Raw genomic sequence first — 23,893 nt, 5'->3', positions numbered from 1 at the left:
TAATTGTAGATTTGCTGCTGCAGAGCAAATATGTGGCTGGCTGTGGCTTCCCCAGCCAATAACAACTGATCGCCAGGGGGTAGGATAGCCTGATAATCACCTCGCCAGCTTCTTTCTAAAAGGGGCTGCCTACATGAGACAACCTAGTTAAGTATTTATTTCTGCGGGATGTACAAGTGCTGCACATGTGATTGGTTTTAAGAGTTGTATGACCTTTTTTTATTTTTATTTTTTTCCAAATTCAAGTTTTATTGAATTTTTAATAATATGACAGGTAAAGTAATAAACCAATTGCCTCCAAGAAATTCCTGACGACAAAAGTTATTAAAGATAAAATCCTACGAGACATGGGTAGAGAATTGGGAAGAGATAGAGGGCAGGGGTAAGCGATAGAAAAACAAGGAAATGTCTGTGCTTATTCATGCAGTACCACAGCTACAGAAAGATATATCAATCCTGTAATGACCAGGCGTATTTTGGCCTTAATTTCCATTCAATTATTTTTCGTTTTATCATTGTCACATACCAAGAGTCATAACTTTAGTATTTTTCCATCATCATAGCCGTATTTTTCAATGGCCCCATTTTTGGGTACTTATATTATATTAAAAAACCTTTATAAAAAAAATGAAGAGAGAATTGAAAAAACAGCTATTCCAGCATTTTTTTTGTGTTTTAATTTAAACCGTCCACCTTGCGGCGTAAATAACATGATATCTTTATGTTATGGGTGGGTACGATTACGGTGATACCAAATATGAATAGGTTTTTTAGGTTTTACTACTTTTGCACAATAAAAACAATCTTAAACACAAATAAATTTGTTTTTGCATCGCTGCTTTCCAAGAGTTTTTTTTTTTTTTGTCGATGTAGCTATATGCGGGCTTTTTATTTTGCGGGATGAGGTTTAATTTTTTTGTTATTATGATTTTGGGGTACATGGGACTTATTGATTAACTTTTGTTATATTTTTTTGGGGGCAGGACGTGAAAAAAAAGCATTTCCGTCATAGTGTTTTGCATTTTTTTGTATGGCGTTCACCATGTCACTTTTAGGGCAGATTCAAACGAACGTTGCGTTTTTGCGCGCGCAAACTACGCTGCTTTTTTCACGCGCAAAAACCATTTGACAGCTGCGTGTGTCATCCGTGTATGATGCGCGGCTGCGTGATTTTCGCGCAGCCGCCATCATAGAGATGAGGCTAGTCGACGCCCGTCACTGTCCAAGGTGCTGAAAGAGCTAACTGATCGGCAGTAACTCTTTCAGCACCCTCGACAGTGAATGCCGAACACAATATACAGCAACCTGTTAAAAAAAAAGAAAAAGTTCGTACTTACCGAGAACTTCCCTCCCGGCCGTTGCCTTGGTGACGCGTCCTTGGTGACGCGCCTCTCTTGACATCGGGCCCCACCTCCCTGGATGACGCGGCAGTCCATGTGACCGCTGCAGCCTGTGCTTGCCTGTGATTGGCTGGAGCTGTCACTTGGACTGAATTGTCATCCCGGGAGGTCAGACTGGAGGAAGAAGCCGGGAGTTATCGGTAAGTCAGAACTTAGTTTTTTTTTACAGGTTCATGTATATTGGGATCGGAAGTCACTGTCCATGGTGCTGAAACAGTTTAACTCTTTCAGCACCCTGGACAGTGACTATCTCCTGACGTCGCGTACCGGAATTTTTTTTGCCGGGTTCGGCCAAAACGAGTTCGGCCGAACCCGGTGAAGTTCGGTTCGGTTGTCCGGGTTCGCTCATCTAAAAAGACACTCCGTTTGGATGTTTGGAAACAGAAAAGCACGTGGTGCTTTTCTGGTTACATTCATCCTTTTGACAGCTGGTGCGCTGTTTCAGTTGGTTCGCACGGAAGTGCTTCCGTGCGACCTGCGTGGTTTTCACGCACCCATTGACTTCAATGGGTGCGTGATGCGCGAAATACGCGGAGATATTGAACATGTCGCGTTTTTTGCGCAGCTGACAAACGCTGCGCAAAAAGCACGGACTGTCTGTACTGCCCCATAGACTTGTATTGGTCTGTGCGTGGCGCGTGAAAACCACGCGGCCCGCACGGACCGAATACACGTTCGTGTGAATCCCCCTTATTGTTCAGGTCATTACCATATATGTGTATTTTTTATTTGTTTTACACTTGTACAAAATAAAACCACTTTTTTATTGAAAAAAATTATTTTATTTTTATAGTGAATATTTATTTGTATTTTTTAATACACTTTATTTAACTGTATTTTTAATATTATTTTTTAGTCCCACTAGGGGACTTCACAATGTGAGCTTCTGATCGCTGATATAATGCTTTGGTCTACTTGGTATACCAAAGCATTACTATCTGTCAGTGTAAGGGTATGTTCACACGCCCTATTTACGGACGTAATTCAGGCGTTTTACGCCTGGAATTACGCCCGAAAAAACGGCTCCAAACCGTCGACAAAAAAATCTGCTCATTGAATTCAATGGGTCTTACGGTGTTCTGTGCAGACAGGCTTTTTTTTATGCGCCGCTGTCAAAAGATGGCCGCCTCAAAGAAGTGCATGTCACTTCTTGGGACGTAATTGGAGCCGTTTTTCATTGACTCCATTGAAAAACAGCTCCAATTACGTCCGTAATGGACGGCGCGAAAAACGCGTACACTTGCAAAAACGTCTGAAATTCAGGAACTGTTTTCGCTTGAAAACAGCTCCGTAATTTCAGACGTATTTTACGTTTGCGTGTGAGCATACCCTAAGGGTATGTGCACACGACCTCTTTTCAGACGTAATGGAGGTGTTTTACGCCTCGAATTATGCCTGAAAAGACGGCTTTAATACGTCGGCAAATATCTGCCCATTGCTTGCAATGGGTCTTACGATGTTCTGTGCAGACGAGCTATCATTTTACGCGTCGCTGTCAAAACACAGCGCGTAAAATGATGGCTCGTCAAAAGAAGTGCAGGACACTTCTTGGGACGTTTTTGGAGCCGTTTTCGCAGAGATTCTATTGAAAGCAGCTCCAAAAATTAGCGTAAAAACGGCCCGAAAAAAATCAGGAGATGTTTTCCCTTGAAAACAGCTCCGTATTTTCAGATGTATTTTGTTAATCGTGTGAACATACCGTAAGACTAACGGGCAGTCTATTAAGCCATGCCTCTGACATGGCCTACAACGCATATAGTCATGGCAGGCTTGGGGTCTTTGTTACCCCCCCCCCCCCAGCTGCAACAGATGTCGTAGTAGATGTATTGAGAGAATTTTTTTTCTATATTTAAAAATAAATGGCATAAATTTCCTCCGCATAAAACAAGGCCTCATATAGCCACGTCAAAATAAAAAATGACTGTGAAAGGCAGAGAGGCAAAAAAGAAAAAAAAATAGCTGGTCATGAAGGCCTTTTCATGCCTGGTAATAAAGGGGCAGTACAGTGCATAATATTTACAGTATTAATGTGTTTGGTTCCTGATACTGCAGAGTCAGCAGGCACACAGACAGATAGAGGAATTTGATGTCTACCAAAGTGTAGATTTTTTATAATAGCTTCTTTCTAGTATTAATATGAATAGTAAAGTAATTTAAATGAGTTGAAAGCTGTATAATCATTAATTAAGACAGTATTTGTTTCTTGTTGTTAAATACAATGTCCCACTTGAATTACCTTTACCTAGAAAAAGGGTACAGTGTGCCATAAATTCGGCGGTCATTTACGATAGCTCCATAATTTGCCAATTTGTCCTATCTGTACCATCAACAGATATGACTTACTAGGTAATCTTAGAGATAACAGTTGATGAATAACAGAGAAATCTAACGCTGACTAAGTAGCTACTACAAAAACAAAGTAGCCCACATTTACTAAGACTGGCGTATGTTTGTTCAGTCTAAAGGTCCTATTGCACGGCTTGATATGGGCCGTGGAAGCTAGCGCCGAACAACAAGGCAGCTCGTTGATCGGCGCTCGTTTGCTCCTTTCTCAGGGAGCAATAATCAGTAATGTATGGGGACAAGTGATCGTTACTACGATCGCTCGTCTCCATACATTTCCATCATATCGGCAACACATCATATGAACGCTCATTTTCCTGATCGTTGGCCCGTGTAAAGTGCCCTTAGTAAAGGAGTGAGTTGGAGTGAATTGTGCAAAATTTACTAAAAGGTACATGCCTTTTAATAAATTTGTTGCATATGAGACTGTCTTAAAGTCATAAAACCATATGTGCCGGTGCCGACCTGCACTATGTTCCAGCTTTATACTGAAAAAAATGTGTCTAAAACGACATCTCTTTTGAGACCAAAGCAAAATTGTCACACGTTATGAATTGCGACTTTTTTGTGTGCCGTTTACGACAAGAACTAGTGTAAACTGCATATGCACAGTAAATGTGCGCCAATGTGTTTCAATTAATGATAATTTCATCACAAGTTATATTATCATCAGTGGTGCAGTAAAACATTTAGGGCATGTTCAGACTTGGTATCTTTAGCTTCTTACTTTGCTTAGTGCAGACGTTGCAGAGAGCAAAAGTACGGGAAAATTTCTTGTGGTGTGGATTTTCCATTCCGCAGCCTGTTGCGGAGAAGCCACGGATTTTCACTGCAGATTTCAGCCTTTGCAAAAGTCCGCTGCGAAATTTGCCACATCCGGATGGACCCTCACATATGCAGATTCTGCAGCAGACTCGTTGCGTAATTACCACAAATTTGCATTAAAATACGAGGAGGAAAATTTCCGACCACGTCTGAACATGCCCTTGATTGCACAGATATAATGAACTAGCATTAGCATATGTGGAGGCAGAATATCAAAATTAAACCTATGGATTGGCGCAAGTACCAGAAGTGGGAGTTAGCGCTTGTCTCCTATGGCAAAACATCTTTAGTTCTTTGGCCTTTTTAGTCTTTTTTTAGATTTTGTAAGGGAGTGTTATTTTATGCAAGTAACTGCTCATTATTTGCAGGATGATAGTATGCCTATATCACTGCATAAAAGGGGCATCATTAGTCATTAATACTAAACTGAGTTAATCTTTAATATATGCATGGAGTGTGAGATGTCTTAAAGGGGTTATGTGGAGACCAAAAATTAGCAGTGTACTCACTGCAGTATGTGAGTGTACTGGCTAATATACATTCCGGTCCCCCGTCGCGCTGATTCTGAGATTTTCAAACATTTTTATAGCGCTGGCAGGGGACCAGAAGTCTAGTTGCACAGCCTTCTTTGATGATGATTCGACTCTTCATCATGTGACCGGCCCCGCTGTACTTTATGTACAAGCAGTAGCAGTAGTACATCGGGTACATGGACTACAGCGGGTTCGGTCACATGATGAAGAGTTGTGTCGTCTTGAAGGAAGACTGTGCGACTAGACTTCTAGTCCCCCGCCAGCACTATAAAAATCTATGAAAATCTTATATTCATCGTGACGGGGGACCAGAATGTATATTAGCAGTGTATTCACATACTGCAGTGAGTACACTGCTAATACCTTTCGGTCCCCATATAACCACTTTAAAGTTACTATTCACAATTTACCAAAGTTCCACCTTTATGAGTTGTGAAAAGTCTATACCTAAAATAATTTGGTTTTCATTTATGTTCAATGTTTAATGAATAAATTGGAGTTTGCATACAAATGTAATGTTATAGTTTTGAAGCACAATGGCAATGACACATATTATATCGGTATTATTATTATTATTATTATTATTATTATTATTATTCTAAATTGTATTGTTAGAATTCTCTTTTCTAAAGAGCATGTCCTAATATAGTAATAGATAATAATAATAAGGGATTCTTAACTGTATGAGCAGTGAGACTTTGGAACTCTTTGCCACAGGATGTTGTGATGGTTGGTTGTTGAAGGATTTTAAAAGGGGCATGGATGTCATTTCTAGAAGTAAATAATATTACAAGTTATGGGCACTAGATTGCTGGCAGATCGTTGATCCAGAAATGTATTCTGATTTCCAAATGTTTGGATTGGGGAGAGAATTTTTTAACCATACTATGTGACTGTAATGAAATAAGTGTGGGCATATTGATGCTTCATATCTAATAATAAGTCTTTATTGTTTTTGTGAATATCGTTTTTAACTAAAGATACACTTACCTCTTAGAAATATGTTTCCGGAAAATCTTGTGCAGGCATGCTTCCAGCAGGTAAGACAACACCCTTTGTTGCCTTTCATAGATAATTTAGTTTCATCCAGTAGTTTGTTATTGACCATAGATAATGTTATTATTTTAGAAGGTTTTGCTTATACCATATCACTTAAAAAGTTACAACCCTACAGAAGACAAAGAGTTGTCTAAAGAAATGTTGGCCAATATGTTTCCAAAGAACTTCAGAATTAACCCTTGGGGAATATGTTGAGCTCCAGGGTAATGTGTTAATATATCTCAGTCAGTAGGTTATTTCATAAATGGTTAGTCTAGTAGATGAGAAAACATAATTTACCAATGACAACCTAAGAGAATGTATTGCTCTCATATTTTTGATTTGCCAGTTATTGTGTGTGACATCATAAGTAAAATTATTATTTTGTGATAGACACCATGTTGCATTTTTCTCTTGATTGTGGCCTCTTTCAGGTGTATTACTGATGCATCAGTATTTTATCAGAATTGCATCAGTATTAGGCCTCATTTACACGAGCGTGTGCGTTTTGCGCACGCAAAATAACGCAGCGTTTTGTGTGCGCAAAAGGCACTTGACAGCTCCGTGTGTCATCAGTGTATGATGCGCGGCTGCGTGATTTTCGCGCAGCCGCCATCATAGAGATGAGGTTAGTCGACGTCAGTCACTGTCCAGGGTGCTGAAAGAGTTAACTGATCGACAGTAACTCTTTCAGCACCCTCGACAGTGAATTCCGATCACCATATCGAGTAACCTGGTGACGCGCCTCTCTTGACATCTGGCCCCACCTCCCTAGATGACGCGGCAGTCCATGTGACCACTGCAGCCTGTGCTTGGCTTGTGATTGGCTGCAGCTGTCACTTGGACTGAATTGTCATCCCGGGAGGTCAGACTGGAGGAAGAAGCCGGGAGTTATCGGTAAGTCAGAACTTTTTTTTTTTTTACACGTTCACGTATATTGGGATTGGAAGTCACTGTCCAGGGTGCTGAACCAGTTTAACTCTTTCAGCACCCTGGACAGTGACTGTCTCCTGACGTCGCGTACCGGAACATTTTTTGACGGGTTCGGTCAAAACGAGTTCGGCCGAACCCGGTGAAGTTCGGTTCGGACGGTTCGCTCATCTCTGAGACACTCCATTTGGATGTTAGTAAACAGAAAAGCACGTGGTGCTTTTCTGTTTACATTCAGAGTTTGACAGCTCTTGCGCGAATCACGCAGTTCGCACGGAAGTGCTTCCGTGCGACCTGCGTGGTTTTCACGCACCCATTGACTTCAATGGGTGCGTGATGCGCGAAAAACGCAGAATTTTAGAACATGCCGTGAGTTTTTTTCAGCGCACTCACGCTGAGCAAAACTCACGGACTGTCTGCATGCCCCCATAGACTTGTAAAGGGCCATGCGACCCGCGTGAAAAGCACGCGAGTCGCACGGCCGTATATCACGTTCGTGTAAATGAGGCATTAGGCTCTGTTCACATCTGCTTTGGGGTCCCATTCTGACATTTCATCTGAGCTTTCGGTCAGAACGGGACCCTGAACAGACACAAACTGACACGAACGGAAACCAGAGATTTCCGTTTCCATCACCATTGATTTCAATGGTGACGGATTCGGTGCCCATGGTTTCCGTTTGTCTCTGTTGTGCACTGGATCCGTCGTTTTGCCGGAAGCAATAGTGTAGTCGACTATGCTATTGCTTCCGGCAAAACGACGGATCCGGTGCACAACAGAGACAAACGGAAACCATGGGCACCAGATCCGTCACCACTGAAATCAATGGTGATGGAAACGGAAACCTCTGGTTTCCGTTCGTGTCAGTTTGTGTCTGTTCAGGGTCCCGTTCTGACCGAAAGCTCAGACGGAACGTCAGAATGGGACCCCAAAGCAGATGTGAACAGAGCCTGCAGATCTGTATTACTGATGGGCTGTCCTCTAGGGAGATAATTGAATGATATAAGACAGCTACTTTGAAAAACAGATGTAATACGGATGTCAAATACGCTTGTGTGAAGGAGGACTATAAGCTAGAAAACCACATAGTGTCCTGCTATTGGGCCGCCCGGCGATCAGCTCTAATCAATAAATATAATTAACCACCTACGTCAGCAGCCATTTTGAATCTTTTCAGTTTTCCTCCCCGTTTTTAAAGCCATATCTTTTAATTTTTTTCACCAACATAGCTTGTTTTTTGCAGGATGAGTTGTAGTTGTTAACGGCACCATTTACTGTACCATATAATGTACTGAAAAACAGAAAAATGTGTGCGGTAGAATAGAAAAAAACAGCGCTTCGTCCATTGTTTTTTGGGTTTCGTTTCTACAGCAATCTCCGTGTGGTAAACCGACATATTATTCTGCGGGTCAATACAATTACGGTGATACCTAATGCATATACTTTTTTTTATCATTTACTACTGAAACTCGGCATATTCTGAGAAAACTTTTTTATTTTTCTGTGGATGGAACGATGTGAGGGGTTGTTTTTGCACAGCGAGCTGTAGTTTTTCTGTACTATTTTGATGTACTTACAAGTTTTGGCCAAAAAGCAGCAATTCTGGCGTTATATATATATATATATATATATATATATATATATATATATATATATATATATATATATATATATACACTACCGTTCAAAAGTTTGGGGTCACCCAGACAATTTTGTGTTTTCCATGAAAACTCACACTTATATTTATCAAATGAGTTGCAAAATTACTAGAAAATATAGTCAAGACATTGACAAGGTTAGAAATAATGATTTTTATTTGAAATAATAATTTTCTCCTTCAAACTTTGCTTTCGTCAAAGAATGCTCCATTTGCAGCAATTTCAGCATTGCAGGCCTTTGGCATTCTAGCTGTTAATTTGCTGAGGTAATCGGGAGAAATTTCACCCCATGCTTCCAGAAGCCCCTCCCACAAGTTGGATTAGCTTGATGGGCACTTCTTGCGTACCATACGGTCAAGCTGCTCCCACAACAGCTCTATGGGGTTGAGATCTGGTGACTGCGCTGGCCACTCCATTACAGATAAAATACCAGCTGCCTGCTTCTTCCCTAAATAGTTCTTGCATAATTTGGAGGTGTGCTTTGGGTCATTGTCCTGTTGTAGGATGAAATTGGCTCCAATCAAGCGCTGTCCACAGGGTATGGCATGGCGTTGCAAAATGGAGTGATAGCCTTCCTTATTCAAAATCCCTTTTACCTTGTACAAATCTCCCACTTTACCAGCACCAAAGCAACCCCAGACCATCACATTACCTCCACCATGCTTGACAGATGGCATCAGGCACTCTTCCAGCATCTTTTCAGTTGTTCTGTGTCTCACAAATGTTCTTCTGTGTGATACAAACACCTCAAACTTCGATTCGTCTGTCCATAACACTTTTTTCCAATCTTCCTCTGTCCAATGTCTGTGTGCTTTTGCCCATATTAATCTTTTTCTTTTATTAGCCAGTCTCAGATATGGCTTTTTCTTTGCCACTCTGCCCTAAAGGCCAGCATCCCGGAGTCGCCTCTTCACTGTAGACGTTGACACTGGCGTTTTGCGGGTACTATTTAATGAAGCTGCCAGTTGAGGACCTGTGAGGTGTCTATTTCTCAAACTAGAGACTCTAATGTACTTGTCTTGTTGCTCAGTTGTGCAGCGGGGACTCCCACTTCTCTTTCTACTCTGGTTACAGCCTGATTGTGCTGTCCTCTGAAGGGAGTAGTACACACCGTTGTAGGAAATCTTCAGTTTCTTGGCAATTTCTCGCATGGAATAGCCTTCATTTCTAAGAACAAGAATAGACTGTCGAGTTTCACATGAAAGCTCTCTTTTTCTAGCCATTTTGAGAGTTTAATCGAAGCCACAAATGTAATGCTCCAGATTCTCAACTAGCTCAAAGGAAGGTCAGTTGTATAGCTCCTCTAAGCAGAACAACTGTTTACAGCGGTGCTAACATAATTGCACAAGGGTTTTCAAATGTTTTCTAATCATCCATTAGCCTTCTAACACAGTTAGCAAACACAATGTACCATTAGAACACTGGAGTGATGGTTGCTGGAAATGGGCCTCTATACACCTATGTAGATATTGCATTAAAAACCCGACGTTTGCAGCTAGAATAGTCATTTAGCACATTAACAATGTATAGAGTGTATTTCTGATTAATTTAATGTTATCTTCATTGAAAAAAACTGTGCTTTTCTTTCAAAAATAAGGAAATTTTTAAGTGACCCTAAACTTTTGAACGGTAGTGTATTAATATATATATATATATATATATATGTATATATATATATATATATATATATATATATATATATTTTTGTTATATTGTAATAGTTTGGACTTTTATGAACACGGAGATACCAATTATGTGTATTTTTGTACATTACTTTAGGACAAAAATGGGAAAAAGGTTATTTGTTACATTTTTTTAATTTTTTTTGTACAGGGGGCTTAAACATGCGATCATTAGATAGCTTGCACAATAAACTGTAATATTTATGTCTTTCAATGTATTGTGATTTTTACAGGCACCTCTGGCAGGGCTTCATAGAAGCACCAAGATGGCAGACCTGGGGGCTTTGATTAGGCTACCATAACAACCCTTGGTACCCAGCGGTTGCATCACGGGGTGGGGCGGTGGAGGGACAGAGGGGGCTTCCCCCTCTTTATAATGGATTAGATGCTGCAGTCGCTATTTATCACAGCATCTAAGTTGTTATATGGGATCCCGCTTGTTGCACTGAAATGTGTCAGCTTTTTTTTTTTTTCATGTACTACTTTGGGGTGCATATAATTTATTGTTTACAACAAGAACAGCCAATGTAAATAAAGTAGAAGGGAAGAGGAACTTGCGGCGCTCACCAGCAATTAAAATCGTCCTTTATTCTCAGAGCCTGTTCAGATCAGTGTTTGATGGAAACAATTGCGTAGTGTTCTGCACTATTGTTTGCCTGAACAAAACGAAAACCTATCGGAACGGATGCAAGCTGAAACCAAAAAAATACCATTGAAATCAATGGTATTGTAAACGGAAACGATACTTTCCACTTGTCTTTCTGCAAACGGAAGTCAAACACTGATGTGAACAGGCCCTTAGACTTTTAAGTTATCAGCGTGGCAGACTCAAACCAAATACACAGGAGATGGCCGTTTCGGACCTAATGCAGTTCATTCAAGCCCTGTATTGTTTGATTTTTATAAAAAAAAAATTACAGGAGGAACAGTAATAGAACAGCAGTTTCGCCTTAATTTTTTGCATTTATTTCTAACATGCGCAATGCGGTTTAAATAATAAGTTCGCTTTTTTTTATGTGTCGTTACGTTTGTGGCGATACCATATATTAATTTTTATTTTTTTTAAATAAATATAATTTTAATGAAACATTATTTTAAATTTTTTTTGAGAGTTTTTATTTATTTGATCTTATCTTATCTAATCTTATTGAACTTAAAGCGACCCTCTGGTTCCGGAACAACATTTTATATAAGGGAGGTTTATTACCTGGTGCCTGCCAGTTGTGTCCCTCTGCCGTTTTGGGGTCCGCCCTGTGCTGTCCCAAAATTGCTGCAGGGTCCCTGAGACTGAGTCTGAGACACTCCCAGTGTTCTTGGATTGGCCAGAGCTGCTAACATGAGTATTTTTGTCCAATACGTGAACAGAGGGAGTGTCTTAAACTCAGTCTGAGAAGCTCTGTGGCCATTTTGAGACAATACAGAGGGGACCCTACAATGGCAGATCCAAGGCAGAGGGACACAACAGGAGGGCACCAGGTAATATTACTCACTATACACCATCACATTTATAATTTTGTCCTGAGACCGCAGGGTCGCTTTAATTTACTTTTTTATTTTATTTGTCTCACTAGGGGACTTAAAGTTGTGATCCATTGATCGCTTACATAATGCTTTAGAATTTATCATTTCAAAGCATTATTGCCTGTCAGTGTAAAACTGAAAAAGGTATTCCCCTGGCAGGGCCTAATAGGCATATGCCTCTGGCAGACCTGGGGGCCATTGAAAGCCATCAGCACCCCATGATTGCATTGTGGGGTGCCGATAGACTGACATTGGGAGCCCCCTCCCTCTGTCTTTTTAGATGCTGCGATAGCTATTCATAGTGGCATCTAAGGGGGTTAACCCAGCCAATTGGTTAGGCCCACACCGCTCACTCTGAACTTGCAGTGAGCAGGGTGAAAGAGAGGGAGCCCCAGAACCGACTTCCGTGGTGGACAGCAATTCATGTCCTAATGAAAAGTGGCTGTGCTGTGACAGGAATTGGTGAACAATGTAAAATTGGTAAAACTTTATATGCGAGAATACGTCATGTTAGCAGTGTGGAAAGCTGTTTTGCATGTACATGTAAAGATTACTTTGTCAAGATGATGTCTAAGGGCTTGTCCACACGTTGCTGAATTGCTGCTTATTTTCCGTCCAGAATTGCGGACGGAAAATACGCAGCAGAATACAGTAGCAGCAAAGTGATATTTAACAAATCTCATCCACACGCTGCGTAAAAATTTCAGAGCAGAAATTCACTTGTGTTGCGTATTTTTCGTACCACAGTATGTCAATGCCTGCTGCGGAAAGTGAACAGAATTACTGCCTTTTTCAGAGGAGATGTCACCATCTCCCAGCATTGAAAGAAAGACAGCAAAATCCGCACCATTTGCTGCAGTAAAAAACACAGAAAATAGTGTGTTTTTCCGTAGCGGAATTACTGCTAGTTTCTACGGAATTGCTTCTGAAGTTTTCTGCAGCAAATCCGTTACGCGCGGACAAGCCCTAAACCATAATATATTGCTTCCTCAGGCTGGATAAATTGAATGTGGCCTAGATTTAATGTAATATACACTATGACCAAGCCAGAAATAGTTGTTGTTTTTTCCCTAGTCTATTCAAATATACTTTAAATGTGCTCACAATAGAGGGAGGAGTTGCTAGATCTTAAATATCCTAAAATATGTTCATATTTGCTCAGATAAGTAATGTGTCCAGGCATACATAATTGTAAATAAGTTACAAGCGGTCCTCAAAGGGTTGTTTCATCAAGGCCATTTCCCCTGCTGCGACCGCTGATCTTCAGGGCTCCCAGGAACCAGACCCAGCTGATCGTCAGGGTGCCCGTGTTTAGAAAAGTTGTTATCTTCATGAGTGTGTTGTTACTTTTGCTAATGTGATTTTATAATAATCTATAGTTCAAAGTAGCTCCCAAACAAGAGGCACAGACTTAAATTCAATTTAGTTTTACCAAAATCAGCGATGTTTATCTCAGCTTGTTTCAACACAAACATTTAACCCCTATTTTAGACCTTACTGACCAAGCCATTTTTTACGTTTTTCCATCGTCTCATTCAAAGAGCTATAACTTTTTTATTTTTGCGTCGACATTGCTGTATAAGGTCTTGTTTTTTGCGGGATAAGTTGTAATTTTTAATAGCACCATTTTGGGGTACATAGATTTTATTGATTAACTTTTATAAACTTTTTTTTGGGGGGAATAGAAATAAAAGTGCAATTTTGCCACACTTTTTTGCGTCCTAAATTTACGCCGTTTACCGTGTGGTATAAATAACACAACAACGTTATTCAGTGGGTTGTTGCGATTGCAATGATACCAAATTTATATAGATTTTGTATGTTTTACTACTTTTACACAGTGAAAACACTTTTTTTCAAAATTATTTGTTTTTGTGTCTATATTTGAAGAGCCATAACTTTTTTAATTTTTAGCCGATGCAGTTGTATGAGGGCTTTTTTTTTGCAGGACGACTTGTAGTTTTTATCCGTACCATTTTGGAGTAGATGCCACTTTTTGATCACTTTTTATCACATTTTTTTTAGGCTAGATTCAAAGAAAACAGCAATTTTTGCATGGTTTTTTATTTTATTTTTTACAACGTTCACAGTGCGGTCGTTACGGACGCGGCGATATCAAATATGTGTAACTTTTTTTGGCAAAAAAAGACATGATAAATCAGTAGACATTCCCACAAGTCGGGAGCATATATAGCTTAGCAGAGCTATGATAACATTCTCAGTAGGAAACATTGTGATCGAGATTAATACATAAACATATGTTGCAGGAATACCAAAAAATTATCCATATGAGGATATTGATATAACAATACATTAAAAGATATGCATGAGTATGGTGTTAGTGAAAAACACATAACCTCTTCCTAGTTTATTATGACGTAAAACTCAGTAAATGTTTGTCTCTAGGTGAAGTTGGAATATCATGCCCGAGGTTGTAGAAGCTAGCAAGGAAGAACCAACCATAAAACTAAAACAGTCAAAACTTGGTGCAGCTATCTATAGTAAAGATTCTAGTTCTTTCATGGACAAATGAGTCACAGAAGCTAACAAAAGTCTCTAAGCGATTTCTACGAGGACCAACCGATCGACTGGGCTTCTCATTTTGGCAGTCTGTTTTCAAGAATACTAATTAATTTCTCAAATTGATGTATCTCTTTAATTTTGTTCAGCGTCCTCAAAAATGGAATAGTTAGGGATTTCCAGCTAATTGCTACTGTCCATTTGGCTGCCGATAAAATATGTGAGATTAATTTTCTACTTTGTTTGGGTATATCAGGAATGTCTGCGTTCAGTAACTCCGAGCAAGGGGATAACTAGATTTGTAAATGTAATTTAGAATCAATTAGACGCTCAATTCTTTTCTAATGAGCCTGTACTATTGGACAGGACCACCAAATATGAGCCATAGTGCCCCTCTCTCCACAGTTTCTAAAACAAGTGTCAGAACTACCTGGCAACAGCTTGTCTATTCTATCCGGAGTAAGGTACCACCTTGTTAACATTTTATACAAGGTTTCTGTAATGTTGTTCGATAGGGAGACTTTAGCCGTTCTATCATATATTTGTTCACATATGTGTAACTTTTTTTTTTTTTTTTTTTTCTGTTTCAATATGTCTTTATTAAACAGTTGAGACATCAGAAAATATATGTGTATAACAGTTCTACTCGCAGGTAGAAGTAAATAGTTAGTCTCAAATAATAATTAACCTATAAGTTTTAACATTTTGAGAAAATGGGATTCAAAATAATATGGATAATAAAAGAAAGGTAAATAAAATAAATGTTGTGAAGAACGTATACAGGTCATCATAAAGAAAAAATAAAATGTATACAATAGACAACGTATGAGCTCCCACTAGAAAGGTGTAACTTTTTAACTTTATTTTGTTTTTTAATAATAAAGCAGTTTGTAAGGGGAAAAAGTGGGTATTTATTTATTTTATTTTTTTTCCCTTTTTATTAAACTTTTTTTTAACTCTTTTGCTAGTCCCACTAGGGGACTTCACTATGCGATAATCCGATCGCTTTTATAATACACTGCAATACTTCTGTATTGCAGTGTATTATGCCTGTCCGTGTAAAACAGACAGGCATCTTCTAGGTCATGCCACAGGCATGACCTAGCAGGCATTCACTACAGGCAGACCTGTGGGCCTTTATTAGGCCCCCCCGGCTGCCATAGAAGACAGACACTCGGCGATCTTATCGCCGTGTGTCGGCGGGAGAGAGAGGGAGCTCCCTCCCTCTCTCCAAAACAACTCAGATGCGGCGCTCGCTATTGAGTGCCGCATCTGAGGGGTTAAAACGGGTGAGATCGATATTAATATCGATCTCACACGTTCGAGCAGGGATGCCGCCAGCCCTCAGCTACCTCTGGCAGCTGAGAGCAGGGAGATTTAACAGCTCCCTGCTCTGTTTTTTTATTCCGATGCAGCGCCGTAAAAAGTCTATTGCATCGGAATAAAGCCCATTAGTGGCCGCCATAAAAACACTATGGGGCGGTCCCTAACGGGTTAAACAAAATGTCTAGGAGAGGCTAGCATAGAAATGTTGTAGTTGAAATGCTAACATATAAGCTTTAGTTGTTCTTTAAGCCCTTCCTGACATCATATATATCTGGCAGAGGTCAGGTGGGGGAGTATATAGCAAAATCACGGGCTGAGTCTGCTACATAACATGACTGTGTCAGCTGTATGTTACAGCCGACACTTCAGTGTAATGGGCGGGATCCCGCTCATTTAGCCACTTAGATGTTGTGGTCAATAGAGACCGCGGCATCTAAGCCATTACAAACAGGGGAGTGGCACCCTCTGACGTTCCATCTCCCCCTCATGCGACGCAATCCCAGGGTGCTGATTGTTGTCATGGCTGCCTACGGGGCTAATGAAGGCCTCCAGGTCTCCCATCTTTGTACTCCTATTAAGCACTGCCGGAGGCAAGGCTTAAAAAGGAACCTGTTAGAATCACAATATACTGCAATACATTAGTATTGCAGTAAATCGTGCAAGCGATCCAACGATCGCCGGTTCATGTCCTCTAGGGGGACTAATAAAAAAAGGTTTTGGCCAAAAGTCATATGTACATCAAAATAGTAGAAATAGAAGCTACAGTTCGTTATGCAAAAATTACCCCTCACATCACTCCATCAACAGAAAAACAAAAAAGTTACGGCTCTCAGAATATGGCGAGTGTTTTCGTAAAAGTAGTAAAACATAAAAAAAATTATTTCTATTTGGTATCGCCGTAATCGTTCTGACCCGCAGAATAAAGTTAACATATTGTTTTTACCGCACGGTGAACACCGTAAAAATGAAACCCCAACAAACAATGGAAGAATTACAGTTTTTTTCCCATTATACCCCACAAAGAAATTCTTTCCAGTTTCCCAGTACATTATATGGTACAATAAGTGGTACTGTGAAAAACTACAACACGTCCCGCAAAATAACAAGCCCTCATATGGCTATATCGACAGAAAAATTCTAAACTTGTGGCCTTTGGATTGTGGGGAGGAAAAAGCGAAAATGAAAATCTGAAAAATGGCTGCGGAGGGAAGTGGTTAATATACGTATGGAGAGACAAAGACAATAAGACAAAGAACATTTTCTATTACAGTACAAGACCAAGCGCGAAGAGCTGAAACCATCAAAGGAACCTGACAAGAACAGCACCATTGAGAAGAATGATACTATCGATCTGTTTTTGACAGTTCAGGAGGTATTATACAATTTATTTTAAAATGTTATATGTTGATGCCATGGATATCCAACTTAGTTTATTAATGTTAAAACAGGTACGATTCTCAACCAATTTGTCTTGTATGCATGGTATAATGTTGTTTTTCCATATACCTCTTAAAGGGAATGTGTTGCCAGCAAAACATGTTTTTTTTTTTTTTAATTAAACATTTAGTGTGTAGGTGATTAAACATTGTTCAAATTTTTTTTATTTTTTTCACGAGTCAGGAAATATTATAAATTAGATTCTAATTTATAATATTTCCCATTGCTGGTCACTAGATGGAGCTATTCCCAAAATTGCAGCATTGCATGTGGTAAAGCAACCACATTGCTTTTTGCTGCAAAATTGGGAAAAAAGCACTCGCTCTAGTGAGCTCTGAGAATCCCCCCCTCCTTTATCCTGGCTAGGGCCGGGATAAACGAGGGGATTGAACGGTCTAATCTCCTACACTGTGTGTCGCCATTTTTTGAGCTAACACACAGTGTAGTAGGTTTACATACAGTAGTAAAACACACACAAACACGAACATACATAGAAATCTCTTACCTGCTCCTGCCGCCGCGGCTCCCTCCGGCCCGTCCACTCCGTCTGCTGCCGCTGGTCCAAGTGCACAAGTCCGGAAGCCGCGACCGGAAGTAGTAATCTTACTGTCCGGCCGCGACTTCCGGTCCACAGGAAAATGGCGCCGGACGGCGCGCATTTCAAATTGGACTGTGTAGGAGCGGCGCATGCGCAGTTCCCACACAGACGGCGTACACAGAAGTGGATGGGACGGGACCCGTTCGCAGTCCCTATGGGACTGTGGCTGCCGTATTCCATGTCTGTATGTGTCGTTAATCGACACATACAGAAATGGAAAAAAAAATGGCAGCCCCCATAGGGAAGAAAAAGTGAAAAAATAGAAAAAAGTAACACACAAACACACAAATAAATAAAAACGTTTTTAATAAAACACTAACATTAAACTGACATGAAAAAAAATTTGTGGTGACACTGTTCCTTTAAATAATATGTAGAGAGCAAATTGCTCAAGTGGTACATGTCAGTTTAAGGGACAAATCTAGTGTCATTGCAAATGGAGCAGCTGTGGTGAGCGCCTTTGCTGTGTGTACCCAGTTAGCTCTAGGATGTGTAAATTGTATATAATCTTATGTGTTTGAAATATAAGTGCACAGTTTTTTCAAAAGATGATATGGCCTAATTTCCAGTCTATAGGCATAGATTGAGAGTTGGCTCAAAAGCCATGTAGGTAGTAGAGATAATTAAACACAGGCAGGAGAGAAGTGTAGAAGAAAGCAGCATAGTGTAAATAGGGCTGTGAAATGCAGAAACATAGGTTAAAACTCCTATTGAATATGTGGTGATAAATCTGAAACTCATATATATTCTTTTAAGTTAGGATTGTATTTGCCCTTACAGAACAAAACAAAGGAATACAAAATTGTTGGCCTCTACACTGATGGAGTCAATGTCTTAGGCCTCATTGTATTTTGTCTCGTGTTTGGAATTGTCATTGGAAAAATGGGAGAAAAGGGACAAGTTTTGGTGGATTTTTTCAATGCGCTAAATGATGCAACAATGCAAATAGTCCAGATCATCATGTGGTAAGTGATGAACATTTTTCTTACCTAACAAGCAACACATGCACCTTACGGAAAAAATAGAAACATTGGAATATTTGAATTTTTGTCTACCTACTATTCACTTGTTGGAGTAATCACAAAAATAACCCAAATCTACATTTCTCTGCCAAGAACAATGAAAGAAGGTGAATTAAAACTCAATTTATAAGCACCAATAAACAGCAAAGTGTAGCTCCTGACATATTCAACACAACAGTCATTTACAAAAATGTTACCTATAACATATATGATGTCAACTTGTCAAAAATGTCACAATTATTTAATATGCAAAGGTAATATACTATAAAGAGCACTAAATATTGTTTAAAAAGAATGTGTATGAATATTTAAAAAAGCAGTTTGGAAATGAATACTTATTCCGCTGCCCAAAAAAAATCTATACACTTTTTAGCTGATCTTCTCTTTAATGAACAGGGAAGTTATGGTGACTGTAGAAATTGAGAACCTAAGTCCATGTTTGGTTTAACCCCTTCAGGACGCAGCCTTTTTTAAATTTTCACTTTTGTTTCTTTCTCCCCACCTTTCAAAAGCTATAATTCTTTTCTATTTTTCCGTCTATATAGCCATATGAGGGCTTGTTTTTCGCGGGACCAGTTGTAAAAATTATTTGTGGGTTGAAATGGGCAAAAAACAGCGATTACGTCATATTTTGGGGGGTTTTGTTTTTATGGCGTCCATCAGGCGGTAAAAACTACGTATTCACCTTATTCTACAGGTTGATACGATTACGTCGATACCAAATTTATATGGTTTGTTTTATGTTTTACCACTTTTAAAAAAATAAAACCATTTGCTAAATTAAAAAAAACGTTTGTGTCGCCGTATTCTGAGAGCCATAACTTTTTTATTTTTCCATCAATTTAGCGATGTGAGGGCTTAAGTTTTGCGGGGCGAGCTGTAGTTTTCACCGATACCTTTCTGGGGTATATGCGACTTTTTGATCATTTTCTATTTCATTTTTTTGGAGCGCTAAGGTGACCAAAAAAAAACAATTGCGTTTTTTATATACAGTAGTTACTGAGCGTGTTAAACAACGCTATATTGTGATAGTTCAGACTTTTACGGACGCGTCGATACCAGTTGGTTTAACTTTTTTTTTTTACATTGATTTAGGGAAAAAATGTGAAAAGGGGGGGTTTTTTGAACATTTAGGCCTCATTTACACGAGCGTAATATACGCGCGTGCGACGCGCGTGCTTTTCACGCGTGTCGTACGCACCTATATTACTCTATGGGGCAGTGCAGACAATGCGTGAATTTTGCGCAGCGCGAGTGCGTTGCGTAAAACTCACGACATGTTCTATAATCGTGCGTTTTTCGCGCATCACGCACCCATTGAAGTCAATGGGTGCGTGAAAACCACGCATGCCGCACGGAAGCACTTCCGTGCGAACTGCGTGATTCGCGCAAGAGCTGTCAAACTGAATGTAAACAGAAAAGCACCACGGGCTTTTCTGTTTACAAACATCCAAACGGAGTGTCAAATTAGAGATGAGCGCACCGAACTTCACCGGGTTCGGCCGAACTCGTTTTGACCGAACCCGGCAATAAATTTTCTGGTACGCGACGTCAGGAGACAGTCACTGTCCACGGTGCTGAAAGAGTTAAACTGGTTCAGCACCCTGGACAGTGACTTCCGATCACAATATACATGAACGTGTAAAAAAAAAAAGAAGTTCTGACTTACCGATAACTCCCGGCTTCTTCCTCCAGTCTGACCTCCCGGGATGACAATTCAGTCCAAGTGACAGCTGCAGCCAATCACAGGCCAAGCACAGGCTGCAGCCAATCAAAGGCTGCAGCGGTCACATGGACTGCGGCGTCATCCAGGGAGGTGGGGCCGGATGACAAGAGAGGGACGCGTCACCAATGCAACGGCCGGGAGACCGGACTGGAGGAAGCAGGAAGTTCTTGGTAAGTATGAACGTCTTTTTTTTATTCACAGGTTGCTGTATATTGTGATCGGAATTCACTGTCGAGGGTGCTGAAAGAGTTACTGCCGATCAGTTAACTCTTTCAGCACCCTGGACAGTGACTGACGTCGACTAGCCTCATCTCTATGATGGCGGCAGCGCGAAAATCACGCAGCCGCGCATCATACACTGATGACACACGGAGCTGTCAAGTGCCTTTTGCGCACGCAAAATGCTGCGTTTTTTTGCGTGCGCAAAACGCACACGCTCGTGTAGATGAGACCTTAATTGAACATTTTTTTATTAGTCCCCCTAGGAGACCTGAAGCAGCGATCGTTGGATCGCTTGCATGATATACTGCAATACTAATGTATTGCAGTATATCGTGATTCTGACAGTCTCCTTTGAAGCCCTGCCGGAGTTCAAAATGGCGGACCTGGTGGCTTTTGTTCAGCCCCCAGGCTGCCATAGCAACCGTTGTAACCTGTTTGAGGGGGCGTCCCCCTGATTCTAACACTTTAAATGCTGTGGTCGCGATTGATTGCGGCATTTAAGGTGTTAAACTGGCGTAATCAAAGTGAACTTTGATTCCGCTCATTGCAGGGAGGTGTCGGCTGCGTGTAACAGCCGTCACCCGCTGTGTATGGAGCGAGCTCAGCCCGTGAGCTCGCTCCATACTTCCCCTTAACCCTCATCACGTACAGTTACGTGATTTTGCGTGAAGGGGTTAAAAAAGGTAGACAGGCAGCGAGCTTGTAGAAGAAGACGGTTCATAAGTTGGTCTTGTATTTTCAAATCCTTGTCTCTTCCTGAGTGCACTTGTTTTAATCAGACTGTCATTGTTTTCAACAAGAAGTATAACTTTTCGTTCAAGTAACACATTTCATTTTTTGATGCATTTTAGGTACATGCCTCTTGGCATCTTGTTTTTGATTGCAGGGAAGATAATTGAAGTTAATGACTGGGAGATTTTCCGTAAACTTGGTCTTTATATGGCAACAGTGCTCAGTGGGTATGTTTTTTTGTTATTTATGTAATATATATACAGTATAACTAATATTTCAATCGTTCTGTTAAAAGAAACCTGTCAGCAGTTTTGAGTTATGGAGTGTAGCAAGTTTGAAGAAATTCCGTTTTGATGCCACTGCAGTCGCAAGTGCCTTTCTCTGCTTTGAGCGATGGCTAAAGTGGTCCCCTGGTTGGACTCCAGAGCCATCACTCATAGCAGAGGTGAGGGGCTGGCAGCATTCAGTGCAGAGTCATGGAGCACTGAACATGAAGAGGCCGCCTCCGTGGCACTTGTGATCATGGCGTCGGGGGCATCAAAACAGAGATATCTCGGTCATGCAACTTGCATGACCAAAAACACTGTTATCTTTACATCACTCCGTTACATGTATATAACGCTGACAGGTTCCCTTTAATGGGGAAAGAAAATAATGGTATAAACTTAAAATACAATAAAACATAATATTTTGATGGACACCTAACTTGCTCTAAGTTTTAATGATGGTAAGAATGACTAGTCAGTATCAAGTTGACACATTTCATTATGTAATTTTACTTACAGACTTGCCATCCATTCCATTATAGTGCTGCCACTTATTTATCTAATAATAGTACGGAAGAATCCTTTCCGTTTTGCAATGGGCATGGCACAAGCTCTTCTTACAGCACTTATGATATCATCAAGGTAAGTTTTTCACTTTACCACATGTTGATTTTAGAAATCTTAGTTGTTAACAATGTAATACAACAACATAATAATTGAACAGGCTTTGGGTTGCAAAATAACAAAAACACCTAGGTAGAGCGCATATTGAGCAATACACATACAGCAACAAACAAATTATGTATACATTAAAGCAAGCATACATTAGAACAAAAAAAGCACTATAAGTGACCTGAGAGGCCTAAAAGTTTTAGAAAACCACAGTTAAAGTTAAATTACATTTCCACAATATTTAACAGTTTAAATCTATATAAAAAAGATTTTAGTGTTTTTTTTTTATATTTTGCACAAAAAATTTGTGTGAAATGTTGTAAATTATGGCTCAGAAGTATTTTACTTTAAATTGAATCTGTCAGCAGCACAGAGGCCTCAAAACTGCTGACAGAGCGATCTAGGGGAAGGGGAGGGATTGTAAAAATACCTTTGGACTCAGTTATGAAAGTTCCATGACAGGGAAAGCAATGTTTATTTCCCCCCTGCGCCGCAATCGCAAGTGCCACTAAGACAGGTACTTGATGTGCAAGTACTTATGCACTGCACGCTGCCAGCTCGCCCCTCTGCTCTCGAAGATGGCTCTAGCGGTCCCCTGATTGCCCACTAGAACTGTCACTGAGAGAGATACTTACAGATTTATACACTTTCAGCCTATCATGCAGTCAACCATGTAGCAAAGACCTATGATGTTAACTTAATGTTAGATTTTAGTAAGTTTTCAACCTTGATGTATGTGGAATAATATGACACATTTTCTTTAATAAAATTTTTAGCTCAGCGACTTTACCAGTGACTTTTCGTTGTGCTGAAGAGAAGAACAGGGTGGACAAACGAATAACAAGATTTGTTCTACCAGTGGGAGCCACTATCAATATGGATGGCACAGCTCTTTATGAGGCAGTGGCCGCAGTATTCATTGCGCAGCTCAATGACATGGACCTGGATGTTGGTCAGATTGTCACAATTAGGTATGTAGATTCAGTCTTGGCAACAAAACCCTCTATTTGGTGTAAATTATCGCAAATACTTTAATTAGACTTTCTTGTTATATATTATATTGTAAAACAGGATGCCCACCATTTCAGCGAATTTCTGTCACTATTTAACATGTTACACTTTTTACAGTGTGACAGCTACCGCAGCCAGCATAGGAGCTGCCGGGGTACCTCAAGCTGGCCTGGTTACCATGGTGATAGTTCTGAGCGCTGTCGGGCTTCCAGCAGACGATGTCACTCTTATCATCGCTGTTGACTGGCTTCTGTAAGTGCATAGCCAAACATGGGGAAGTATTATATGTGGGGGAGATTCCTATATGTTGTGCACTGATGACAGGCTGCATCTGTATTTCTACATTTTTAAAGCTTAACTATCAATCAAAGATTGTGACAGTAGATGCACACAGAACTTGCAGAAAAATTATATGAAAACTAATTTCTAAA

General features: G+C 40.2%; 1 protein-coding gene across 1 annotated transcript in view; it reads left to right on the top strand.

Annotated features, from left to right (window-relative positions):
* The window catches only part of SLC1A1 (solute carrier family 1 member 1), an 89,822-nt gene that overhangs the window by 63,109 nt on the left and 2,820 nt on the right, over positions 1 to 23,893 (top strand). The window contains exons 5-11 of the mRNA XM_075827542.1: positions 6,099 to 6,141; positions 17,047 to 17,148; positions 18,592 to 18,776; positions 21,633 to 21,740; positions 22,299 to 22,421; positions 23,228 to 23,422; positions 23,580 to 23,714. Coding sequence (XP_075683657.1) covers positions 6,099 to 6,141; positions 17,047 to 17,148; positions 18,592 to 18,776; positions 21,633 to 21,740; positions 22,299 to 22,421; positions 23,228 to 23,422; positions 23,580 to 23,714 — 891 coding nt within the window. The remainder of the gene's footprint in view (positions 1 to 6,098; positions 6,142 to 17,046; positions 17,149 to 18,591; positions 18,777 to 21,632; positions 21,741 to 22,298; positions 22,422 to 23,227; positions 23,423 to 23,579; positions 23,715 to 23,893) is intronic.

This window comes from Rhinoderma darwinii, chromosome 1, assembly GCF_050947455.1.
Source record: "Rhinoderma darwinii isolate aRhiDar2 chromosome 1, aRhiDar2.hap1, whole genome shotgun sequence".
Classification (NCBI taxonomy): domain Eukaryota; kingdom Metazoa; phylum Chordata; class Amphibia; order Anura; family Rhinodermatidae; genus Rhinoderma; species Rhinoderma darwinii.
Note: the sequence above shows the minus strand (reverse complement) of the source record. Positions and strands in the feature narration are given on the sequence as shown.